Here is a 24803-nt window from a genome sequence, read left to right as displayed (position 1 = left end):
TGGAGAAAATGCGTAAGTGAAAAACAATGGAGGGCTTCCCTTGGTTGTACCACTAGTTTCCACTAAAAAATAAAAATGTTTCCCTCTAAAATTTTGCATCTGATTTGCATTATAGTTCCAGTGTTAAGAAAAAGTTAATAATAATTCCTAATATTTTAAAGAAAATTTTAAAAATATAACACAACAATAACATAACAATAATGATATATAATATATAGGTCTATAAATGACTTGATTTGCTTTATATGTATAAACTTCTTATATCCTCACAGCAATCCTGAGAGGTAGATGCTATTATGATCCCCCTCATAGAAAAGGGAACTGAAGCTAGCCAGGCCTAGTCATAGTAAATGTCCAAGGGAGAATTTGAACTTAGGTCTTCCTAACTCCTACAAAATTGCTGCTTCCATATATATATATATATATATATATATATATATATATATACTGATATGGTAGCACCAATAGAAATTCAAGTGGCACCAGTTTGGCACCCTTATGCTAAACCAACAGCTAAAGAAATTCCACATATTCTTTATCCACTACTAAAAAAATGTTTATATCACCTCAGTAATCCAGCATAGACCCATTTGTCCTTTAATCAGTTTCATCACCATTAGCCAAGTTTATAAAACGTGGAAATCATTATATGCTTTTTCTTTCTAGAGGACACATTACAGAAATCACTCCTTTTTTTCCCACTTCTTATATTCATTCATCAGAAGTAATTTTAAGATTATTTAATCAATCTACTTCGTGGCCTTTTTCTTTGGGAATAATATTCTGGTACCAACAAATAGTTTTCCATGACAAATTTCAACTAAGTAGCCCCAGAAACTTCCCCAAGACTTTCTGTTCCTCTAATGATATTGAAATACTGTTTTAACCACCCTCAAGATTTTATACCATTGTTTTGCTTTGTTGTTGTTGTTAGTCCTTCATTCTCAAGCAGGCCCAATGACATCAGGAGGGTGATGTCTTGACCTGCAACTGAATTGGATTTAAGTGAGGCAGGGCTGTGTAAAGGCATCAGCTTCACCCTCTCCCCCAAGGTCATCTGAGTCCAGTGGCAAGGCAGGTCAGGATGACTAGATATGACCCCAGATGGTCCAGGAGCCTTAAGCCTTTTTAAGCTAAGGTCTTTCCTAGGTCTCATTTTATCTGAGGCAACACCCATTTAGTGATTTAAGACTACGTAAAAAATGAGGCAAAAGGTGGCCTACTTTGCCTACTGAAAGAAAACAAAATTTCAAACTGCAAGAGAACTCTTGTGAAGAAAGTCCCTCTACCAGTACAACTTTGTAGTCTTCCTGGTGGTCATTCATTTGGATTCTGCTAATAATGCAGTTTGTGTTCAGATGGAGGTCACACTGAAATTTACTACCTATAAAAAGAAATTTTGCAAAGTGAATGAGCCATGTAAATAAATTAGAGGAGACAGTATTTAAAACTACTTTAAAAAATTGGGAACACTCTGAGTGTTTTGGTAGCATCTGATTTGTAGATTTATCATTCAGACTTGTCCCTACAAGGACTCTATTTTGCAGCATTTTTTTAGCCTGTTTTTAGTCACTATATATACTACTTTTATTCAACATTCCTTAAGGCATCTACTCTGTGTAATGTACTCTGGTAGGCACTGTACTTGAAAGTAGTAAAAGTACAGTAAATAATACAGTAATAAGGTACAGTAAAAACTATAATTTTTTTTAAAAAATTCCATAATTTAATCTCTAATTTAGACTGGCTTTCATGCCAATTAATATAAATTAACAAAGTTTTATTGTGTTACAGGAGTTGGTAATTATCTATAGTCCTGTGCTGGACTATGATGCCATATACTTGCTTGCTAAAAGTAGCTTACTTACTTACCCCTTTATGTAGCAAATGCATGAACAGATTTTCATTACCCAATAAGTGAATAGTGTGTTTTTTGTTTTTAAGAACTGTACAGCTCTCTAAATAGCCTTCCTATCTTCATCAGTGTTTTGTCCAGTGTACATTGTTTACCTTTACTTTCCTTTCTTCAGGAATGTTTTCAGAGTTATGAAAAGTTTTAGAGTTATGGAAAATCCCTAGAGGGCAAGGACCAAGTCTAAATACTTTGTTCTGTGCACAGCCTCACCTAAGCGCATACAAAATGCATTTTGATGTTGGTTAGGAAGCACTCATTTGCATGTGAACTTACTCCCATTTAATGTCTGTTTATCTTCTAGTTTTTCTGAGAGATATGACTTAAAAACATGGAATGAAAAGCACAATCCACACTACCCACTTATGACTATCCATTGCATACACATTTCTTAAGATTTAGTGCATAATGATTCTGTTACCTGTGGCATCTTTCTTCTCAAAGATGACTTGTGTGTATCAATTGAGTATTCACCCACAAATAATAATTCACATATGAGGGCAGAAAGATAACAGAAATAGTGACAGATTCAGGATCCAGACTCCCCAGAATTCATAATCAGGTCTTCTTGACTCTTAATCCAGTGATCTTTGCACTGTATTACAATAAAGGAAAATTAATGAATCCTCCTTTAGGACCCTCTACCAAATCTTTTACAAGTCTGGTTGACAAATAGGAAGATTAAGTCCAGATCATATGCCTTTACTTTTTCTTTCTTTCATTGACAGAATTAATGAACAATTTTAACAATCCAAATGCCAGAAACAAGTTGAGAAGCAAAAGTTCTAAATTAATACTGAAAATGAGAGATCAGTTTCAAATAATTAGGGACTAGCAAAGTAATTTAATTAAAGTACTTTAATTTAAATTTAATTAATCTAAATGAAATATTTTAAAATAAAGTGAATGTTGTTATAGCCTCATTAAAAACTTGAAAGCCTTTTTTATTATTATTTTCTTCGTCAGAAGTAGTATTCTGTTTGGGCCAATCCAGTTAACCATGCATGTCCAAATGGGTGATACTTTCCTTTCATGTGTTTAGTTTTGTGTTCTATCTTATTTCTTATATTGGCTGCCATTACTTTGTCAAGGCCTCTCATTCCATAAAACAAGAACCAAAAATTCCCTTCAGGAAATGTCACAGCATTACAGAAATGTCATTGCCCATGTGAAGGCAAATCAAAAGAATCAAGAATAATTAAAGATTTTATCAATTTTTGTTGACCTTTAAAATATCTATTAATTAGAAAACAATAGACCTTTTGTAAAATACATATTTATTCTAAGATTCATTGAAATCCTTTTTACCAAATAATGCTTTCAATCTGCCTATAGAATACTCAAGAAATAAAATCAATCAAATCAGCCTTTTCCCAATTAAACCTACATATCTATCAATCAGTAAGCATTTATTAATCACCTACTATGTACCCATTACTGTGGATAAAGAGTTGAAAGTGAAATAGTCCCTCTCATAAAGAAGCTTACATTCTACCAAGGGTAATAAACACACACATAAAACCATGTAGTTATATATACATATGTTACCTATGTACATACAAAAGAGATGCAAGGCCATTTTTCAGGAGGAATGCACTAGTAGGTGGGGAGAATCATGAAAGGTCTAATATAGAAACTGGCATTTAAGCTTCTGATGGAAACTAGGGATTCTGAGAGGTAGATGTGGGAAGGATATGCATGTGTTCCTGGCATGGAGAACAACCAGTGTAAAGGCATGTGGACAGGAGTTTTAAGTATTGTGTTTGAGAAACTGCAAGATAGTAATTCTGGCTGGATTTTAATATATGTGATGGGGAATCATATATAATAAAACTGAAAAGGTACATTAGGTTCAGTTTGTGAAGAACTCAGAATGCCTAACAGGTTGTAGTTGATCCCAGGTGTAAAACTGGAATTTATTGAGTAGGGTCAGTAACATGGTCAGTTCTACTATTTAGGAAGATAATTTTTGGTGGCTATATTGAGAATGTATTTGGAGAGAGGAGAGTTTGAAAGTGGGGAGACTAATTAGGAGGTTATTGAAATAGTTTAGACGAAAGGTGAGGAGCACATGGATCAGGGTGGTGGCCATGTGTAAGAAGAAAGGCAGTGTTGTGGAGATAGGAGCAGCAGTGTGGCAACTGATTGGATACACGGGGTAAGAGAGTTCAAATCCGACCTCACACACTTGACACTTACTAGCTATGTGACCCTAGGCAAGTCACTTAACCCCATTGCCTAGCAAAAAAAAAAGTTTTAAAAAAATGAGGTACATACAAATATAGTGATTAACATTTTCTATGCTGTGAGAAAGAATATGTATTGAGAAAAGGCCATTCAATAAAATATTCCTTGATAGCACAAGAAGCTAAGTATATAGCAATTCTAAATTGTGCCATGGACTGGTACAAAATCAATGCTTAATAAATACTTGGTGATTGATGCGATATGTAAATACAAACCTACCAGTACAGTTCTCAGATACAAAATACAAAAAAAAAATAGTAATATGAAAATATAAAAAAATTCACAACACATCCTATAATTTAGTATTAAGTCTTAGGACATTTCTCAAGATATCTAGAGTTTAAGTGATGCATCCAAGAGTACACACCTTTTAAGTATCAGAGGCCAGATTTCAATATGCTTCCAGACTCCAAGCCCAGCATGCTTTCAACAGCCTCTTGACAGAATTTTTACCAGCCTTTTTTGACTTGCTTGGATTTCATGGAACCTCAAGAACATCTTAATGTAATTTTTCCCCCTTCTCTATAAAGATTTATAGATCAGACCTGTCTTCCACATAACTGTCAATCTACAACACCATTGTATTAGTGCTTATACCATGGTAGAAAGAAAATGAGTCTAGATTACATCTTTTAGGAGAAATAAAGACCTTGCTAAGCTAGTCAATAGGGAAAATTTTTTGTACAGTATTAACTTAGTTCTCATTTTAGGACTGTCTGATCTGCTTTGATTTGTATATGTGTGCGCATATGTGAATGATGCATATTATGGATTGTTCAATTGTTAAACATAAGTCTCTTAACTGAAAACAGTTTTTTAAAAAATATATAAGCAAGAAAAAAAAGTGTTTGCAAATGAGTAAATGCTATGTGTGTGTTTCTTAACCTTTTTGCAATTGAGTGAAAAAGCACAATCAAGTTATAAATCCCTAAGAGAACAGGGGTTTATAACTGAAGTATTGACAGATGCTTACCCCCAAACAGTGTGAATTAGATGGTCTACCTCACCTAGTTTTGCATTTTTGATTGACTGTTTTCAACTAAACAGCGTGTTGGTGGGCAGGGTGGAAGGATGGATTATATGATTATTCCCTAAAACTGCCCTGCTCTTAGAAACTTCTGAGACTTGAGGAAATGGGCATGAATAGGGAGAAGCAGATGATTGAAGAAACCTAGTGAAACTTCTTTCTGAAAGCATTTTTAGATAGACTGGGATAGGTTCTAACTAATGCTCTCATTTATTGGGTTAATTTTCAGATAGTAAAATTACTCAGTGGGAAGATCCAAGATTGCAGAATCCTGCTATTACTGGTCCAGTGAGTATATTTCATAGTGGATTTTTCCCAGGTTATTCCTTTGTTTCTTCCTAAGCATGCATTTTTTTGTATGTGATGGCTTAACTTAATGTCACTAGGATAAGAGGATAGTTGACATTTCTCTTTACATGCACCAAGCTCTCCTCCAATTCAGTTGTATGAAGCACTGTTTGTTTTCGGGGCTTCTCTGCAGGAGTCTGAGTAATAATTTATATATGTGTAACACTTTCCATTTTTTCCAAGGTTTTTGCAGTCTTAAAGCTCTATGTAAATTTCATCCGTGTGTCATATGGTTATTTTAGAATTAAGACTAGAATTAGTATAGAATTAAAACATGAGGCAAGGTGGTCAATTTTGCACTTATACTGTAATAGAGTATGCTCACAATGGACTACTTTGACATGGACAAAGAATAGTTGACCTTTTCCACAAGGCTTCAACATTTCTCTAAGCCATTAAACCCCCCTGATGTAGGTAGACAGTGAGGTAAAATGCCCAAAGGCATGCAACAAATTAACGTCATGATCATGGCTATGACTCAAGTCTCCTAATTCCAGCCTTCTTTCTACTTGGGACCACACTGACTTTCATCAAAGTCAACTAGATATGATCCCTTTTCCCTAAGACTTTAGATTGAAGACAAACAATAATGACAGATTTATTTAGGATATTCACTATACAAAAACATTAAATAATTTAAGCATTTATATTTTGTTCAAGCAAAGGGGGAAGGGAGGTGTGTTTATTATTGAGGCAGGTGAATTCTTTAGTAGGATTTCACCATTATATGTAATAATAACTTAAAATTCACATAGGAAATCATTGTTTCAAATTGTTCTCATGGGGGGGCTATCTAATGTGAGCATTACAACAAACCTGAGACAGACAGCGCGTGTAGATTGGTCATTTGAGACTCAAAAAAGTGATTTGCCTGATGTCACAAAGTTCAAAAATGGCAAAGCCAAGACTTGAGCCTAGGCTATCTAATTTTAAATCATTAGGTCATCAACATTCTGTGGCTAATTGGTGAGCAAGAGTAAGATTGTCACTTGCCCTACCTGATGGTCAGAGTAAAATAGATTATAATCATAAGTGCATTTTTACTTCCTTAGGTGATATTTTAAAAAAGAATTCATATGGAAAGAGAACAAATGATTTGGCCCATTAAGCTATTCAATCCAAGAAAGATAATATGCTTTATACCTTCTTCTCCAGAGGCTCTAACTGTCAGGCGCTTCTGTATATCAGTAGGGCAACAGTCTCCTTCTAGGCGAAGGTGAAAATGGGTTCTTGTTCTTCCATTTGAAAAACTACCCAAGAGAGAAAAAATAATGAGTGGAGGAGGATAATGATTTTTGAACTTCCCATGCATCATTCCCGCAAGAAGAAAGAACAGAAATAGCTCAACCTCCTAGTTTCCACCCACATCTAGCCAGCGCCTACCAGGTTTACAAATGGCTTTTTTCAGTCAAACATATAGACAGCTAGAATGTGTGCATGAGGCCTGAGGCAGATTATGAGATAAAATTTCTTTTTTTTTTAATAATTTTTCTACAATTACATGTAAAAACAATTTTGAACATTCATTTTTTTTAAAATTTTGAGTTCCAAATTATTTCCCTCCCTTCTTCCCCTGCCCCTTCCCTGAGATGGCAAGCAGTTCTATATAGATTATACATTTTTGGTCATATGAAACATGTTACCATATTAGTATATGTTATAGTCGTGTTGCCTTTCGTCTTTCAATAGCAGTTTGTTCTGCACTTAATTAATAGACCTATTGGGTTCTCATGATATTATCATTGCATGTCCCAGACAAGACTGGGAGCTCCTGGAGGTCAGCAACTTTGTGTCATCCAAATGTTTTATCTCCTGGTGAGGTACCCTTTTTACAGGAACCCAGTGCTCTGCACTCTCTCTCTCCCTGCCTCCTTCCTCCCCCTCCTCTCTTTTCTCTCTCTCTCTCTCTCTCTCTCTCTCTCTCTCTCTCTCTCTCTCTCTCTCTCTCTCTCTCTCTCTCTCTCTCTCTCTCTCTCTCTCTCTCTCTCTCCCCCTTTCTCCCCTTCCTCTCTCCTCCTCTCTCTTCTCTCTCTCTCTCCTCTCTTCTTTCCTCTGTCTCTCCTCTCTCTCTCTGTCCCCCCTCCCCCTCTTTCCTTCTCTCCCTCCCTCCTCTTCTGTCTCTCTCTGTCTCACACACACAGCTATATATTCTATAGCCATAGAAAATATATGCACATGAATAGATTTTTCAAAGCCTATTTAAATAAATAGACTATGAGGAGTTATATACAAATATAGAGAGAACTTTAAGCCTTATGATTCATAGTGTTCTGAATGTTGGCTTAATAAATGTAAAAAATTTAAAGTATATTATTTTCATGATCTCTATTTATAAATATCTCTTTTTCAGGCTGTTCCTTATTCCAGAGAGTTTAAGCAGAAATATGACTACTTTAGGAAGAAGTTAAAGAAACCAGTGAGTAATCCTGTCTTTTTGTATAGCACTGTATTTGTCATTTGTCCTTTGGAAGTTACCACAGCCTCATTTAGTAAGAACAATGTGAATATGGCTTTTTTATATTATTATTACTCAAACTAAACATGTTACCACATTTTAAAAACTATACTTTGATCCACTTGGTTTTTCAGCTTCCATATTTTCTTTTCATAGTTATTGATAAATAAGGATGAGAGTGTGAACTCAGTCAAAATTTTAATTCCATTGATCTGTGAGCTCCCTGAGGGCAAAGATCATGATTTTGCCTTTGTACCCCCTTTGCTTCTGTTGATTAAGAAATCCTTGTGAACTGATTGAACAGATTGGGAAAAAATGTAGTGATTTTGATAAGCAATACAATGTTCCTATCTATTGTGAAATATAAAAATGTTTGCACCAAATACAAAGCAAAAGGAAAAAACCACCAGGATAATTAGAACTTGGGCCAAGTTCAAGGCAAGAAAAACTACCTGCTGTTCATGGTCATCTTAGTTGTAATCCTCTGCTCTTTTTCTCTAATGTTTCTATGTGACGCATTAGTTGGATTCTATGGCAGTAGTTGGACTAAATGTAAAGTTTCTATTAAAATACTAGAAGGATAAGACCTGGACTTTTGTTATTGATTTTACAAGCAGTCTTTCTCATCTTTGTTTTCTCCCTCTCTGTTGTCTCCTTTCCTGTTGGTATTACTCCCTCTTTAATTCATCCTCTCTACAGCTATCCAAATAATTTTCCTTAGGCTCATGTCTGTACCTGTTAGTATCCTGCTTAAAAGCCATCAGAGGCTGCTCATAAGCCTCTGAGGTAAAGTACAGACTCCTTAATCTGGCATTTCAGGATCTCCATAGTTAGTTTCCACCCTGCCTTTCCAGCTTCATTTAATTCTGCTTCCTTTCACGGACACTGTATTCTGACTCAACCTGACCACTCACCATTCTCCAGACTCGACATTCCATCTTTTCCCTCTGGGCATTCTCATAGTCCACCGGCCTTCTCACCTCTGCCTTTAAGAATCCTTAGGTCCTTTTATTAGTTTGTGTCCTGAATTAAATTTTATCAAAATTTTCTTTCCTTTTTCCTGTATTCATTCTCCAGTCCAGCCTTGTCTCTTCTGCCTTTCTCTACTTTGTAAATTCAGTTATGAAGTGTCACCAGAGCAGACCAGACTGACTATACCTTTTTACTTCATGCACTCAATTCTAGGTTGCCACAGCTAGGCAGGCATTGTCCAGAAATGTGCAAACTATAGCACAATTTTCATTCATCCTAAATATCTTTTTGCTGCCTTTTCTCTCTCCTGCTCTCTCTTCTGTAGCATAAACAGATATTGATGAGGATATTTTGCCTGTCCTTCAAAACACAGTTATTTAAAAGAAAATTTTGCTTTCTGTATGCATCATTATTATGTATGCATCGCCTACATTCTCTGTCATTATTTCACTTGCTGAACACTGGTGTTGAGTTTCTTGACAAGCCATATAAACTCTAAGGAGAAGGGTGGTTTCCTCTTGGGCTCTTGCTGTCAGGACTTTCTTTTTCATTTAGAGGTCTAAATGCATTTCATATTCCCAGGAGACAACTGCCTTTATAGGCAATCCCCTTTCCTTCATGATGGTTAGGTTTACCATGAATTATCTGTCAACAGTAGACACCCTTTCCCAAAGTTTGGGTTCTGTCCTCCATAATAGAAAAATTGACTTAAAATCATAGGACCATGATACAGACCCAACAAGTTTTTTTCCCTTACTTTCCCCATTGTTTTTGCTATATAAGAACTGTCTTGATTTAGGCAGATGTGTACACACTTTTGATTTAATTATTTTTAATCAACACATTTATTTTCTCAACCTCCCCCCCCTGCTCACACACATCAGACAAAACCCTTGTAACATACTCATAGTCAAGCAAAAAAAAAAACAATTCCTGCATTAACCATATCATAAAGCATATCTCATTCTGCACCCTGAGTTTATCTCCTCTCTGTCAGGCTGCAGGTAACAAGAGTCATCATCAGTCTTCCAGATTGATGGTTGGCCATTGTATTGATTAGAATTCTTGAGTCTTTCAAATGTTATCTTTTACAATGTTGTTGTTTTATTCTGCTCACTTAACTCTGTTGGCATCAGTTCATACTAGACCTCCATGTCCCTTTCATCATTTGTTATGACATAATAGTATCCCATTATGCTTATACGTCATAATTTTTTTCTGTTATTCCCCATATGAAGGAATTGTCTCAGTATCTCGTTCTTGGACACTACAAAAAGAGCTGTTATAATTTTTTGTACATATGACATTTAGCAAATTTTCTAGCAGCAGTGCCATGATTCTCACTCAGCTAGGTGGATTGTTCAGATTTTACTAAGACTCTCCTCCTCTTGTTATAGATAACTAGAGTTGACTGTCCTTGGGTACCAGATGGTAGAAAATGCCTGGTAAAGATAAAAAAAGGGACACTTTTTTCTTTCATTCATCCTTTCTTAATAGGCAGCATTTGTTAGTGATTCAGTCAGAACAGTTGTTAATGGAGGCTAAATGTTTCATATCTTGACATAGGGAAGCTTACCTTCTATGGACAGGAAAATCCCCAAAAGAGGTACTCTGAATAGGAACCATTCAATCACTGCCTGTTTAATCAGAGACTCTTCGACCATCTCCTCATTGTCATTTTTTCTCATCGATAGGTGTTTTATGTCTTCTTTTATGCAGGCCGATATTCCAAATAGGTTTGAAATGAAGCTTCACAGAAATAACATATTTGAAGAATCCTATAGGAGGATCATGTCTGTCAAGAGACCTGATGTGCTAAAAGCCAGGCTGTGGATTGAATTTGAGTCCGAAAAAGGCCTTGATTATGGAGGTGTGGCCAGAGAATGGTTCTTCTTGTTGTCCAAGGAGATGTTTAATCCTTACTATGGTCTCTTTGAATATTCTGCCACGTAAGTATATGGAGTATATCTGGAATTTTATCCTAATGCAGAGAGTCAGTGACTCAACACATTCATTCTGCTGGCATAGGCCCCTGGGCCATGAGTCTAGAAATTATTCTTAATCTACTTGGTATTTTAATGTGTTCAATGAAAGCCTAAAAGTGACTGATTCTTTTCTTGTCTGTTGCACTCATATAATTGAAATTGAAAAAAAGTTTCTGGTAATTATGGCATTCATGCAGAGAGAAGCAATTATCGTTGCTAATGTTAATTCAAGGAAAGAATTTGTCAGTGTCATGCTTCTAAAAAGGAGAAAGCATTTTTATGAGCAAGAATAGCCCCTAAAGTCAAATTATAAGGTCTTTGGGGACCCATGCTTCGGTATGCAAGTGGTGAGAAGAAACATAATTCCTTCATGATTAAGGATTTCAGAATCCCTACTTGTCATTCTAAGCAATGAAGCAATGGTCACATTAAAAAGTCAGGCATGAGTGTGTGTCAGTGAGCTTAACTAATAAAAAGATTAATACTGCTTTGAGGCCCTTGTTAGAATCATTTTTTGTCCTAGAAACTTACCTCTCTCCTCCCTGTCCTCCACTGGTATCCTTTATTTAGGCACAAAATTCTTGAGTCTTCCTTTCTTTCCAGTGGCATGGGAGTTTACCAGAGTAGCTTTGCCTTTATGGGCATCCCAATTGGATTACAGACCCTTACATGTATTTAAAATGAGGGGGTGGGATGGAACGGCTTTAATGGCTCCTCCCAGTTTTAAATGAATGCTCCAACCAGTCAAACAAAAAGCTTTTATTAAGCATCTGTTATGTGCCAAACACTGAGCTAGGTGCTTAGAATGCAAAGACAAAGAATGGAACACTGTCTCCTTCTGGGAGAAAATATTTTGTTGTATTTTGGGTACAAGTATTGTATGTACAAATATGTTGGGATATTGGGAAGAACAATTTATGTGCTCTCCCAGAAAGTCACTGGGTGAATCCCTGAAATAAAATGGAGATTGAGCTGAATTAAGTATATCATTGATTTCAAAGGCTTCTTTCTTAGTCTTGAGATAGTCTCTATCCTGTGGTGATTAGAAAATCTTGACTTCAAGTGTGTAAGCTATGTGTCATCAACCTAGCATTCTCCTCATCTTTCTAAGTCAAAGTACATATGGGCATGTCTCAGAAGTAAGGAATTAACAAACAGATACATTTTCTGTTAAATTACAGAATACATCCAGGTAGGCTGAAATTAAACAGAAAAGAAAAAAAACCTGTCAGTTGGCTTTTCTGTTCTGGCCTTTTTTATTTAAAAATTACTACATGGTTTTTTTTTTCCTCTAAGGGACAACTACACCCTTCAAATCAATCCCAATTCAGGCCTTTGTAATGAAGATCACCTGTCCTATTTCACTTTTATTGGACGGGTAGCAGGCCTAGCAGTGTTTCATGGGAAGCTCCTAGATGGTAAGTTATTAAAAATGCTAAAACAATGAAAATTGTGTTGTATTCTAATTTTGTTCCGTTAATTTTTCTGATCAGGGATCCTTTTTAAAAAAATAGTATTTTATTTTTTCCCCAATTAAATGTAAAAACAATTTTAACATTAATTTTTAAAAATTTTGAGCTCCAAATTTTCTCCCTTCTTCCCTTCCCTCTCCCCTCCCTAAGACAATAAGCAATTTCACATAGGTTATACATGTACAGTCATGTAAAACATATTTCCATGTTAGTCATGTTATGAAAGAAGATACAAGCCAAAAATACAAGCAAAAAAAACCCCCATGAAATGAAAATAAAGAAAATGAAAAATGGTATGCTTTGATCTGCCTTCAGATTCTATAAGCTCTTTTTCTGGAGGTGTGGATATCATTTTTCATCATGAGTCCTTTGGAATTATCTTGGCTGATCAGGGATCCTTAACCCAATGCTGCTCATGCAGAGCAGCAGAGTATTTTAGCCTTGTCCTACACTGGAGCTGCTTTCCCTAAAAGCCTAACTATTGGATTAAATATACAGAGTTTCAATAAGTTATACCCCCTTCCCTTCCTAGTAGGGGAATTTGGTATACAGCTATGTAATAAAAACATATATTATAAATATAGGTAAATAACTATATTACAAAATACTATACATGTGCATAAAAGAAATACAGGTATAGATATGTGTGGATGTAGGGGGGAAAGTTCTTTCATAACATTTGGGAGTTATCAGCGTAGAAGTGGTACTTACAAATCATGGAAGTGGATGAAATGGGCAATAAAGGACAAAAATAAAGCCTTGGGGAGCATCCACTTTAAGGTGTTAGAAAAATGACAAGGGGATATAGAAAGACATTTAGAGGTAGGAAGAGAACTAGGAGAGTGTGATAGTTCTGAAGCCAAAGGAAGAGAGATCAGTCAGTGGCAACTTTATTGGCAAAGGTCAACAATACTGTTGAGAAGTCAAGGATGATGAGCTCTGTCCTGTATCTTTTGGTACCCCAAACACCTGCTCTGCCCACATGTTGTGATGTTGCTGAGGCACCTATAATTATTCTCTCTACCTTTTCAATAAGAGCCTGTCTTTTATTTCATGCTTTGATGCTTAACAATAGTAAACGCTTAAAACTAAATTCAGTTATTACCTTATTTTAGGTTTCTTCATTAGACCATTTTACAAAATGATGCTGGGAAAGCAGATAACTTTGAATGATATGGAGTCAGTGGTGAGTAAACACAGATTATTCATGTTTTAAGTAATTGTGGTGTTTTTCCTTAGGAAAAAAAATAGTTGACTTTCTGATTCTTTTAGTTCGACTGGTTCTCCCCCAAGATAATAATAATAGCTGACATTTATCTAATGCTTACCATGTAACACAGTGCCTGGCACCGTGTTAAGCACTTGACAATTACTATTTCATTTGATCCTCACAACTACCCCAGGAGTTAGGTGCTATAATTATCCTCATTTTACAAATGAGAAAACGGAGGCAGAGGTTAAGTGACTTGTCCAAGAAGATATTTTAATAAAAGTAATACAATCTATTGTGGGGGAGAGGGGTGGACGTGGCATGGAATGGAACAGAGAAAAATAGGAAGGTTTCTTAGATGTTATTTTTTAAATAAGCAAAATATTTTCCATGCAATTGCCAATTATACCAATCTTAGCAGATATACCTAATGCTAAATTATTGAGGGATACTGGAGAGAGAATAATGGCTATATAGATAATTTAAATCTACATATCAATCAATCAAGATGGTTTATTCTATCCAATTTTTATTCCCTATCAAACTTCTTTCTAGAGCTTGATAAAACAAAATCACATTTATTCTTCATCCTTCACTGTTTTCCTGGCATTTCCATTCTAAAATGAAAGGAAGAATTGAGTGAATCTCTGGTTGCTGACAATATCAACCTAAGATCATGTACTGACAATTTTTATTCATCTTGATCTTTTTTTTTTTTTTGGTTAGGCAATGAGGTTAAGTGACTTGCTCAGGGTCACACAGCTAGTAAGTATTATGTGTCTGAGGCCAGATTTGAACTCAGGTGCTCCTGAATCCAGAGCTGGTGCTCTATCCACTGTGCCACCTAGCTGCCCTTGATCATATATTTTTGCCCTGTTTTCTTGAACATTAGTGATTAACGCAAAGACATACCTAAATCCAGGCAAAGTTGTTATCTATACCAATTAACATCTATCTTTCCTTTGTCATAGTTATATATTCTTGCCTAGACCACCCTACCTTGAGAACTATTCATGTATACTACTGTTTATAGGACTTTACCACTAAGCCCCAGCTGCTGCAAAACTTTTTTTTTTTAGTGTATTGTTCTTCACAGTAGGAGACAAGAGTTATGCTGGGAATGGGACAAGTTAACATCATGAAATGCCATAATTTGTAGTCATTCTAAATGTGTGTAATTGAGCAGGACACTCACCTAATTGACAAATTAAATGCTTTTGTATTGCTCATTCATAATTTTCTGTCATTCCTATAGGATAGTGAATATTACAACTCCTTGAAATGGATCTTAGAAAATGATCCTACTGAACTTGATCTCATGTTCTGCATAGATGAAGAAAACTTTGGACAGGTATATTTGGGTAACCCAATTATTGCTCTTTGTTGACTTGGAAAGTTGTATTTTTCTTTATCATGTCATAATGATGCTTTTTTCAAAAAGTAAGGAACATTCATCAGTTTTAAATGGTGAATAATTTTCATCTACTGGTATTGGGGTTAACTGATTACTTTGGTAGGGTGTCAGATTTCTGTTCCAGTCTGTTCCTAGCAAACACTAATGGAAGTTTTAAGACTGCCCTATGGGCACTAGGCCAATATCTTCTTAGGGTAAGAGCTGGCCGCCAGAGTCTTTGCTCTCTGTTTGGGAATTTAGGTACTCCCTCAAAGTAGAAACACTTTCATTGGTTAGATGACAGCTACATCAAATAAAGATTATGGTGTCATAGATGTTAAGGCTAGAAGATACTTTGGAGATCACCTAGCCCAACCCCTTATGTTGTAAATAAGGAAACTGAGAGGTAGCTTATGCAACAAATTAGAACCCAAATGTTCTAATTACCATACTATTGCTCTTTGCTGTTTCATGCTGCCTGGATCATAACCTAGCTGACCTGTTTCATATGAAACCAGTGCCTTATGTGCAGCCTTCTCCCCCCTGAAATCCACGTACTTCAATTCCCTCAAATATCCCTTGGAAAAATAACCTTTCCAATGTCTCTCGCCTTGCCCAGAAGGATTAGCAAACTACAATCTGTCTTTTGTTGCAGTAATTCTAAGAGGCAAATGTATACTCTGGAGTCACCCAAATTGACTAATTTTCATATCATCTAAAACATAATCCTCTGCTCCCTCTTCAAGTCCTTCTTTCCCAAAGGGATTATTCTCTTACACTAGAGATGTGAACAAGTCTTATGGGTTCCACTTCACAAAAACAATTGTAAGAATATTACAAGAAAACTAGTTGTGGGTTTTTCTTGTTTTATTTTTTTTTATCAAGAAATATACATAAATGTATGGCCCAGTATGTTGGTTCCTAGTATGTATCAGTTTCCAGTCCTTTGTTGACCTTGTACTGTTGGTGTAGGTTTGATATAAACAGGAAGCACAGAGAATTATACTGGGAGAAGGAAAAAGGAAGAAGTCAAATGGGGTAAATTATCTCACATCAAACAGACAGGAAAGGGCTCTTACAGTGGAGGGGAAATGGGAGAAGGGGAGAGGGAATGAGTGAATCTTATTTGCATCAGATTTGGCTTAAGGAGGGAATAATATACACATTCAATTGGGTATGGAAAGCTATCTTAATCTACAGGAAAATAGGGAGGAAGAGGATAAGAGATCAGGGGGATGATAGAGGGGAGGGGGTAATCAGAAGCAAACACTTCTGAGGAGGGACAGGGTCAAAAGAGAGAATAGAATAAATGGGGGGCAGGATAGAATAAAGGGTAATATAGGTAGTTTTTCACAACATGACTACTGTGGAAGTGTTTTGCATGACTACACATGTATAACCTGTATCAAGTTGCTTGCCTTCTCAATGAGGGTGGGTGGGGAGGGAGGAAGGGAGAAAATTTGGAACCCTAAGTTTTAAAAACATATGTTAAAAAAATTGTTTTCACATGCAACTGGGAAATAAGAAATACAGGAAAGGGGTATAGAAATCTATCCTGCTCTACGGGAAAATTGTAGAAGAAGGGCATAAGAGAATGAAGTAGAGATAGATGGGAGGGCAGATTAGGGGAAAGAATATTCAGAATACATGCTGTCTTGGGGTTGGAGGATGGGGAGAAAATTTGGAACTCAAAATCTTGTGGAAGTAAGTGTTGAAAATTAAAAATAAATTAATGAATCTTAAAAAAACAAATTAAAAAAATAAAATAAAAAGGAAGAACAAATTGTGGCAAGTGTTTTCACCTAGAGTTTCTTTGAAATTCCTTAATATCCTTCTCTTTTGAAACTTCACCTTCATTTTAGACTTACTCATTTTTTTTTACTACCTTGGGAATACCAGAAATATTCATTTCACTCTTTCTCCTGTGACACATATTCTCTTCTCCTCTTAATAAGAACATTAGGGATGTTAAGAATTGAAAAAAAAAATGTTGAGTCACACAATGAACTAATATGGAAATGTTTTACATGATTGCACATGTATAACCTATATCAGATTGCTTACTGTCTTGGGAGTGAGGAGTGGGGAAGAAGGGAGGAATAGAATTTGGAACTCAAAACTTAAAAAAAAAAAAGACCACAAATGTTAAAAATTGTTTTTACTTGTAATTGGGGAGAAATTAAAATATTATTTAAAAAAAAAAAGAAATGTTAAGAGTCATATCCTAGGACCCTCAATCCATAGAAACACTACTGTCCATCAGAAGGTCATTCAGCTTACCCAGATCTAATGTGTGACTGAGCCCTAAAAATTAAGGAGCATGTAAGATAGATTTTGCAAGGAAACCTGGCTTCTCATTCCAACTCTCCCACTATTTCTGTGATCTCAAGTAAGCCACTTAATCCTTCCAAGTATCAGTTTCTTCAGCTGTAAAATAAGGATAATCCAGTCCTATCTATCACTTGGAGGGTTTTGAATTTCAAATGTGAAAATAGATAAGAAAGCACTTCCAAAAGTTAAAAACATTATGTAAATTTAATTTGGTAGAATCTTAGAATAATAGAGTTGAAAGGTAACTAAGAAATCTTTCAGTCTAGCTTTCTAACCAATGCAAGAAACATTGTTTGAAAACATCATTGTTGTCATCCAGATTCTACTTATGCCTCCAAGAATGAAGAGTCCTTGCTGTTGCTGGATTGCTCTGGCTTTTTAAAAGAGCCTTTCTTATTTTTAGCTAATATTTGCCTTCTTCAAGCTTTCCCCCATTTGCCTACTTCATTGTGCTGTAAGTCTGCTCCCCTTTCCACGTGACACCCCTCTAACTTTTTGAAGGCATCTGTCATGTCTTCCTTTTAACCGTCCCTTCTTCATGCTAAACATTACCAATATGAGATCGTTTCTGAGCTCTTCATCCTTTCTGGAGGCTTTCTAATCTGTTAGTGTTTCTCATAAAATATGAGGTTAAACAAAAACTCAGGTCAAATACAATGGTGATGTTGGCACTGAGCTGTTAATGATAAAATGTACCTATTTCTTTTCAGGGGCAGGTAGGTGGCACAGTGGATGGAGCGCTGGGCCTGTAATCAGGAAGACTCATTTTCTTGAGTCCAAATCTGGCCTCTGACATTCACTAACTATATGATCCTGGGCAAGTCACTTAACCGCTTTTTGCCTCAATTTCCTCTACTGTAAAATGAGCTGGAGAGGGAAATGGCAAACAACTCTAGTGTCTTTGCCAAGAAAACCCCAAGTGGGATCACAAAAAGTCAGACACAACTGAACAACAACATATATTATTTCTTTTCTGTGAACAATATATAAGCTTATAGGTAAACTGTATTATAAATTATAAACGTGAAATGATACGTACTCTCAATTTCATTCAGGCAGCATCCTTAGGCATTTGAGTGCTGGCGGATCAGTGTATTGTCGAAGAAAAAATATATAGTACCCAGTCAAACATAGTAATCCAAATGGACCAGAATTCAGTGGGGCTTCCAGTGATCCAAGGAACACCTAAAACTAATGTTATTTTTACCAGTGAGGAGAAAAAAACGCTACTCATTCATAACAGCATTTATGTATCCAGCTCTGTTCTAACTAGCTAGAATTAAGAACATAGTGGCTATTTTGAGTGTAAGGGATACTGAAATATGGTGCCTTTAAGGCCGGTTGGCTACCTGAAGCACAGATTTCAACCTTTCTTCTCAATTCCAATAAGATAACACAGCCTTTGCACTTGTTTCCTAACTTCTGACATAGTGATTTATGGCTTATACAAGGCAGGAAGAGTTCATTTTCGCAAACCTGAGGATGCTTAAGATGTCAGAGACAGTTTCTACTTTTCCTACATTCCTTAAATGAGAGTAAATTCACCTATGTCTTAGATATGGGTCATAGCGTTTAAAACCCATTTCACTGATGTATGTCATCCTCTCTCTAAAGGAAGGTATTAACTATAGTCCAGGAAACAAAGGGGAAAGGAGATAAGATGTTAATCTATTTTTGTCCATCTCTGTTTCTTTTTGAGCCTTTAGAAGTGGACTTCTTTTTATGACCATTAAAAAATATTCACAAAATAGACTGTTTGTATGTTAATTGTACCATGCCAGTCAGCAATGACAAGGTCTATACCATCTGTTACCTTAAAAACTAAGACTGAGAAAAGGAATTTATAGGAGATAGACATAAAGACCATATAGGCAACAAGAAGGGAAAAAGCCTTTGAATAAGAGTGTAAATTATCTAAGTATCTAAACAGGACCATCACTTCCAGGTAGAAAAATATGAGTGTGCTTATAAAGGGCTAAGGACAACTCCTGAGACCTGCATACTTAAGCAGGATAGAACCTTGGGATCCTTGCAGCTTTCTTTCCAATTAAGTAGGCAGGCTTTTTGGCTACTTGACCATGATAAAACTCAAGCGACTATAGACAAATAGGTACCCAGTAACTTGAGTGTAGTGTAAAAAGACAGAACATTGGGTTGTGAATCAGAAACTATTTTGACCTTGCCTCTGGCATATTTATCATATGCCCTCAAAGAAGTCATTTTTAACTTTTCTGAGTTTAGATGTGGTCTTCAGAGAAAAAAAAAGGTAGAAATAACTAGTGTGCAAGGATATCCTGATGATAATGTTTAACTTAATTTTAAAGTGAATTAATGGAATAGAAACCACATTCAGTGCAAGAAGAATAAATAATTTGATCTTCAGTAATGTTGGTACCTTTAACTGAACCTGTTCATTGGACGAGCTTTACTTCTGGGCACCTGTAAGTGTAATTTGGTAGTCTTCCTGAAAATATAACTTTCTTGGGCGACAAAAGTAAAAATAAGAGAAAAATAATAATATGAAACCCCAAATACACGCATCAGATATTTCATGCTTTGTATGAATGACAGGAATACCAAGTAGCAAGAAAAACTCAAACTCCGTCCACTTATAAGAGAACATTTGACTATCATGACTTTACAGATAAGTCCTATGAAGGGGAGATAGGAAGAAAAGATGAGATAATCTCCAAGCATAACGTAACAAGCTTGGTATGAAGTGAGTTTTGCTTTGTTTTGTTTTGTTTTTTGTGAGGCAGTCGGGGTTAAGTGACTTGCCCAGGATCACACAACTAGTAAGTGTCATGTGTCTGAGGCCAGATTTGAACTCAGGTCCTCCTGACTCCAAGGCCAGAGCTCTATTTACTGCACCACCTAGCTGCCCCTTTGAAGTGAGTTTAAAATCCCATTCTTTTCCTGCTACATCTCTTTCTACCCATTGAAAAATTGTTATTTTTGTTTTGAAGGCCATAAAGAATTAGCAACTTTTCTGTCCCCTCTTCACACCTCAACAAACATGTTGATTGTATGTTTAAAATTAGTCTAACCAAGATGGAAGTTTACATTTTCCTTCTATAAAGAAAAGTTAATTAGTTGCTATTAAGGATTTGTAAGTCATTTCACTAATATAAGTGAGGCAAATGCTCTTCCCATAATGACTAGGGATGTCTGCAAGCTGTCTTTCTGATTCCTTCCCTTCCCCATTTGGAAATGTAAGAACATGACACATTTGGTTGTTGGCTCTTTCTCCATGTAATCAAGATGCAGATGTTGCCTTTATTACCTGATTTGCTTTCCTTCTCATCTGACAGAACCTGGGGCTGCTCCTTTCAGAGACCCGATTAAAGGTTTTTTCACTGAGAAAATTGAGGCATCTGAAAAGTCTCTCATTTCCAAGCATGGGGAATTATCTCATGCACAAAACACAAAAAACAAGACACTCATTAGTATGAAACTAAAAACTCCAGACTAAAGACCATATGAGGCACGATAATAAAGCGAATAATTATTCAGCTACATTAAAATGAGATACATCATAAGAAATGTCATACAAATGAAAGTAGTCATTAAAACTTTGAAAATAGAGTGATCTGAGGGGTGGAATGGTACAGTGATTCAAGAGTCAGTTTCTGAGTCAGGATAACCTGCTTTCAAATCTCAACTCTGACATATACTGACTGATTTTGGGAAAATCATTTTACCTCTCTGCGCACATTAGTCCTTCAGTCACCAAGCATTTAGTAAGTGTTTTCAGTGTGCCAGGCACTGTGCTAAGTTATGGATATGCAAAGAAAAGGCAAAAAATAGTCCTTGCCCTCAAGATGCTCCCATTCAAATGAGAGAAACAACATGTAAGTTACTCAGTACATATAAGATATTTGTGTATATACATATTATACATCTGTGTGTATGTATACATATGTGTATATGTGTGTGTGTGTGTGTGTGTAATATATTACTATAAATGAGTGGTAATCTCAGAGGAGAAGGCAATAGCAACTGGGAAGAAGGGAGGACCAGGACAGGCCTGTTGTGCAGGCCGAACTTCTTATAATGAATCTCGGAGGAAGCCAAAGTCAAAGGTGAAGTGGAAGATCATTCCAGCCATGGGAGACTACCAGTGGAAAGGCACACGGATAGGAATTCTTGTGTCATATGTGAGGAAGAGCAAGTAGACCAGCATATGTGGCTATGTGAACTAAACTGGCAACTAACCTGCTTATTTACAAGAACGTGAATTCCAGGTGTGATTCTGTAGAGCCAGAAGTGGTTTTTATATTGACACTTGGCTTTCTGTGTTCCTGCAGTACATAATGGATTCCCCTTTGTTCAGCAGAGTGAATTCCTTTGCTGTGTGCTTAGGAGCTGGGAGTTGCTGCAGCAACCTCCTCTTCTCATTCGATAATGATGTATGGGATATTATTCAGACTCATAAATAATCATAAGATAATTTGCCTTCAATGATGACATCTTTAGGTATGAAGTATCTTTGGAGTCCCATCTGAAAACCTCATTAAACATTCTAGCACATTCCATGTTAATTAATAGGTATTCAGAACATAAGAGAACCCTGTTTAAAAAAAAATCATTAAGAAAATATGCAATGTAGTTTCCTGATGATCTTTTGTTTGTCTTTGAAAATACAGACATACCAAGTGGACCTGAAGCCCAATGGGTCAGAAATCATGGTGACAAATGAAAACAAAAGGGAATATATTGAGTATGTATTCTTCTATTTTACAGCCTTTCTTAAATTAGCCATAATAACAAATTTGATGTATGCTACAGACATGAGTTTTATTGCTTCTTGTTCGATGACAAGATTTTTTTTTCCTTGAGATCAACCCCAAGATCAGAATTGCAATTTTTTTTTCTAATTTGAATTTTGTTATTTACTTGCTTCACTATGAACTAAATAGCCATGATGTTTTTGTCCAGTGAGGCACTGGAGGGTAAATTGTTGGTTACTGGAACATGTGGTACTTCCCTGGAACATTTACACAGCCAGTTTGGGGTCTCTGAACTTCAGAGACCAGGACAGAGAGAGTAACTCTTACATAATAGGGTTCTAATGCCATAGCTTAAAGTTTGATTTTTCCAATTAGATAAGAATCACATAAGAAAGTGGTCAACATAATGTACTGTACCCTTCTAGCTCTACTTTTTTTTTTAAACTAGCTATTTTTATTGAGGGTGCTCACATCCTCTCAGCCACCCAGGCTCAAAAACTCAAAGTCATCTTTGAATCCACACCTTCTCTCCTGCCCTCATATCCAATTAGGTGTCAATTCCTGGCAGTTCTATTTCTGCAATGTAATGCTATTGCCAGATTCCGTAATTATATATTGGAAAGTACATGAAAACCCTTGTACCAAGTAGAAGGCCCTTCTTCTTCTGTCATTTTTGGGTTTTATATTAATTTCACTAATTAATAAGGAATTAATGAAGTTATAAATTAATAAATAGAAAAGAATGATGGTGAAGATTTGTTTTTAATATTATCTCATCTTCCTTATATTAGCTTAGTCATCCAGTGGAGATTCGTCAACAGAGTCCAAAAACAAATGAATGCCTTTTTGGAGGTAAGTTGTGTTGGCTATCATTTGTTGCTCAAGTCTCCTTAGTCATAGTAGAGGGAGGACTTCCCTCCACAATCAGCCCCACTCCAAATTTGGTTGATATGATGGAATTGATCAATAACCTCAAAGCTGGGTCAGGAGTGGGAAAGATACAGGATAGATCCTTCAGAATTATGCAGTTTATACAGCCTTTTCTGTGTCTACAAGGAAGATATGATAATGAGCAATAGGAGCAAGGCACCTGAAAACCTCTAGGTTAGTTCCCTTTTTATGGAAATGTTGCTGTATTCTGTTTCTCTCATCTTTTTTATATTACTTTCGTGCCTTTTCAGTGAGAATATTTACATAATAATGCCCCTAAAGCTTGTCCAGTCTTTTTACTAAAGTCTAGAAGTTTAAGCCAATGTGGGACAAAAGCCCGCCATTTCTAGATTCTTCTCGAAAGTGATGTGTTCTGTACAACTTTGAAGTTAAGGAGCAAATGTCCTAAATGACATTTTCAATGATTCCATTGTCACTCTGAGTATTAACTTCTGCTATATATTTCTCCCCAACTCTCAGCTTTCTTCTATAGTAGTCTTATTAATTTCTACATCCCCTGCACAATAAATCACTCTTTATTATAGTAAAACATCATATCATTATCCTTTTGGCTGCATTGTTTTTATTGTTGTATCCACTAAGCTTTCATCCATCTCAATCGGTTAATCAATTTTTCCATTCTTTCATGACCCTATCATGTGCTGAGGAAATACAATCCTAAACCTGTCTCAGGGACCGGGGGATATGAGAATCAAAGGGAGGAGGGAAGGCCTATTTTTTTAAATTCTGAATTTGACAAATACCACCCCCATGAATATTTCCACATACTATAACAGAAAAAGATTATTTGTGAAATAATAAATCTCTGTTTTATATAAATTTTTTTTTAATGTAAATAAATTCAACATGTTACTCTTAAAGGTTTTCTCTTTTTCTCTGTTTTCTTCTATGCATTGCTTAAAGAAATGCTTCAAAGAGTATTTTTCTTAATTTTCTTCTTTTTGGGGGCAGAGAGAAATGCTAATACTAGCTCACTTTGTCCCTCAAATCTTCGCTCCCCCTCCACCATGGGGGGAAAAAAAGAAAATCTAATCTTTGTAACAAATAAACATAGTCAAGCAAAACAAACCCACACATTTGCCATGTCCAAAAAGGTATGCTTCATTTTACACCATGAGTCTTTCATCCTTCTGTCAGGATGCGTGTTTTAGTAGTATGCTTCATGTTTGATCCTTGCAATGATTAGAGTTTTTAATTCTTTCTAAGTTATTCATCTTTACAGTGTTGTGATCACTGTATATATTATTTTCCTGGTTCTGCTTACACCATTCTGCGTCAGTTCATACATCTCTGAAACTATCTTTTTCATAATTTCATAACTAATGTTCCATTATATTCATATACCACAATTTGTTTAGCTATTTGCCAATTGATGGATACCTCTTTTGTTTCCGGTTCTTTGCTACACTGAAAAGAGCCGCTGTAAATTTTTTGTTGTTGTTGTTTTGTTTTTGTTTTTTGTTTTTGTTAGGCAATGGGGTTAAGTGACCTACCCAGGGTCACACAGCTAGTAAGTGTTATGTATCTGAAACCAGATTTGAACTCAGGTCCTCCTGACTCTAGGGCCAGTGCTCTATCCACTGTGCCACTTAGCTGCCCCTATAAATTTTTTTGTATATATGGATCCTTTTCCTTTTTCTTTGAATACTTTAGGGGTATAGGCCAAGTAATGGTATTTCTGGGGCAGAGGGTGTGCACAGTATAGAATACAGTTGCAAGCTGCTTTCCAGATTGGCTAGACCAGTATACCAGCAATTGTTTATCAGTGCA

General features: G+C 36.0%; 1 protein-coding gene across 7 annotated transcripts in view; it reads left to right on the top strand.

Moving 5' to 3' along the window:
- Positions 1-24803, top strand: part of NEDD4L (NEDD4 like E3 ubiquitin protein ligase) — a 453729-nt gene that overhangs the window by 405456 nt on the left and 23470 nt on the right. For all 7 annotated transcript variants that reach the window (XM_078153241.1, XM_020994788.2, XM_020994798.2 and 4 more), the window contains 8 exons: positions 5416-5474; positions 7885-7950; positions 10681-10910; positions 12243-12364; positions 13534-13604; positions 14884-14979; positions 21999-22072; positions 22874-22934. In XM_078153241.1, coding sequence (XP_078009367.1) covers positions 5416-5474; positions 7885-7950; positions 10681-10910; positions 12243-12364; positions 13534-13604; positions 14884-14979; positions 21999-22072; positions 22874-22934 — 779 coding nt within the window. The remainder of the gene's footprint in view (positions 1-5415; positions 5475-7884; positions 7951-10680; positions 10911-12242; positions 12365-13533; positions 13605-14883; positions 14980-21998; positions 22073-22873; positions 22935-24803) is intronic.

This window comes from Phascolarctos cinereus, unplaced genomic scaffold (genome assembly GCF_003287225.1).
Source record: "Phascolarctos cinereus isolate Bilbo 61053 unplaced genomic scaffold, phaCin_HiC Scaffold_4;HRSCAF=312, whole genome shotgun sequence".
Lineage (NCBI taxonomy): Eukaryota > Metazoa > Chordata > Mammalia > Diprotodontia > Phascolarctidae > Phascolarctos > Phascolarctos cinereus.
The sequence above is the reverse complement of the archived record's forward strand: the minus strand, read 5'-3'. Positions and strand labels throughout refer to the sequence as shown.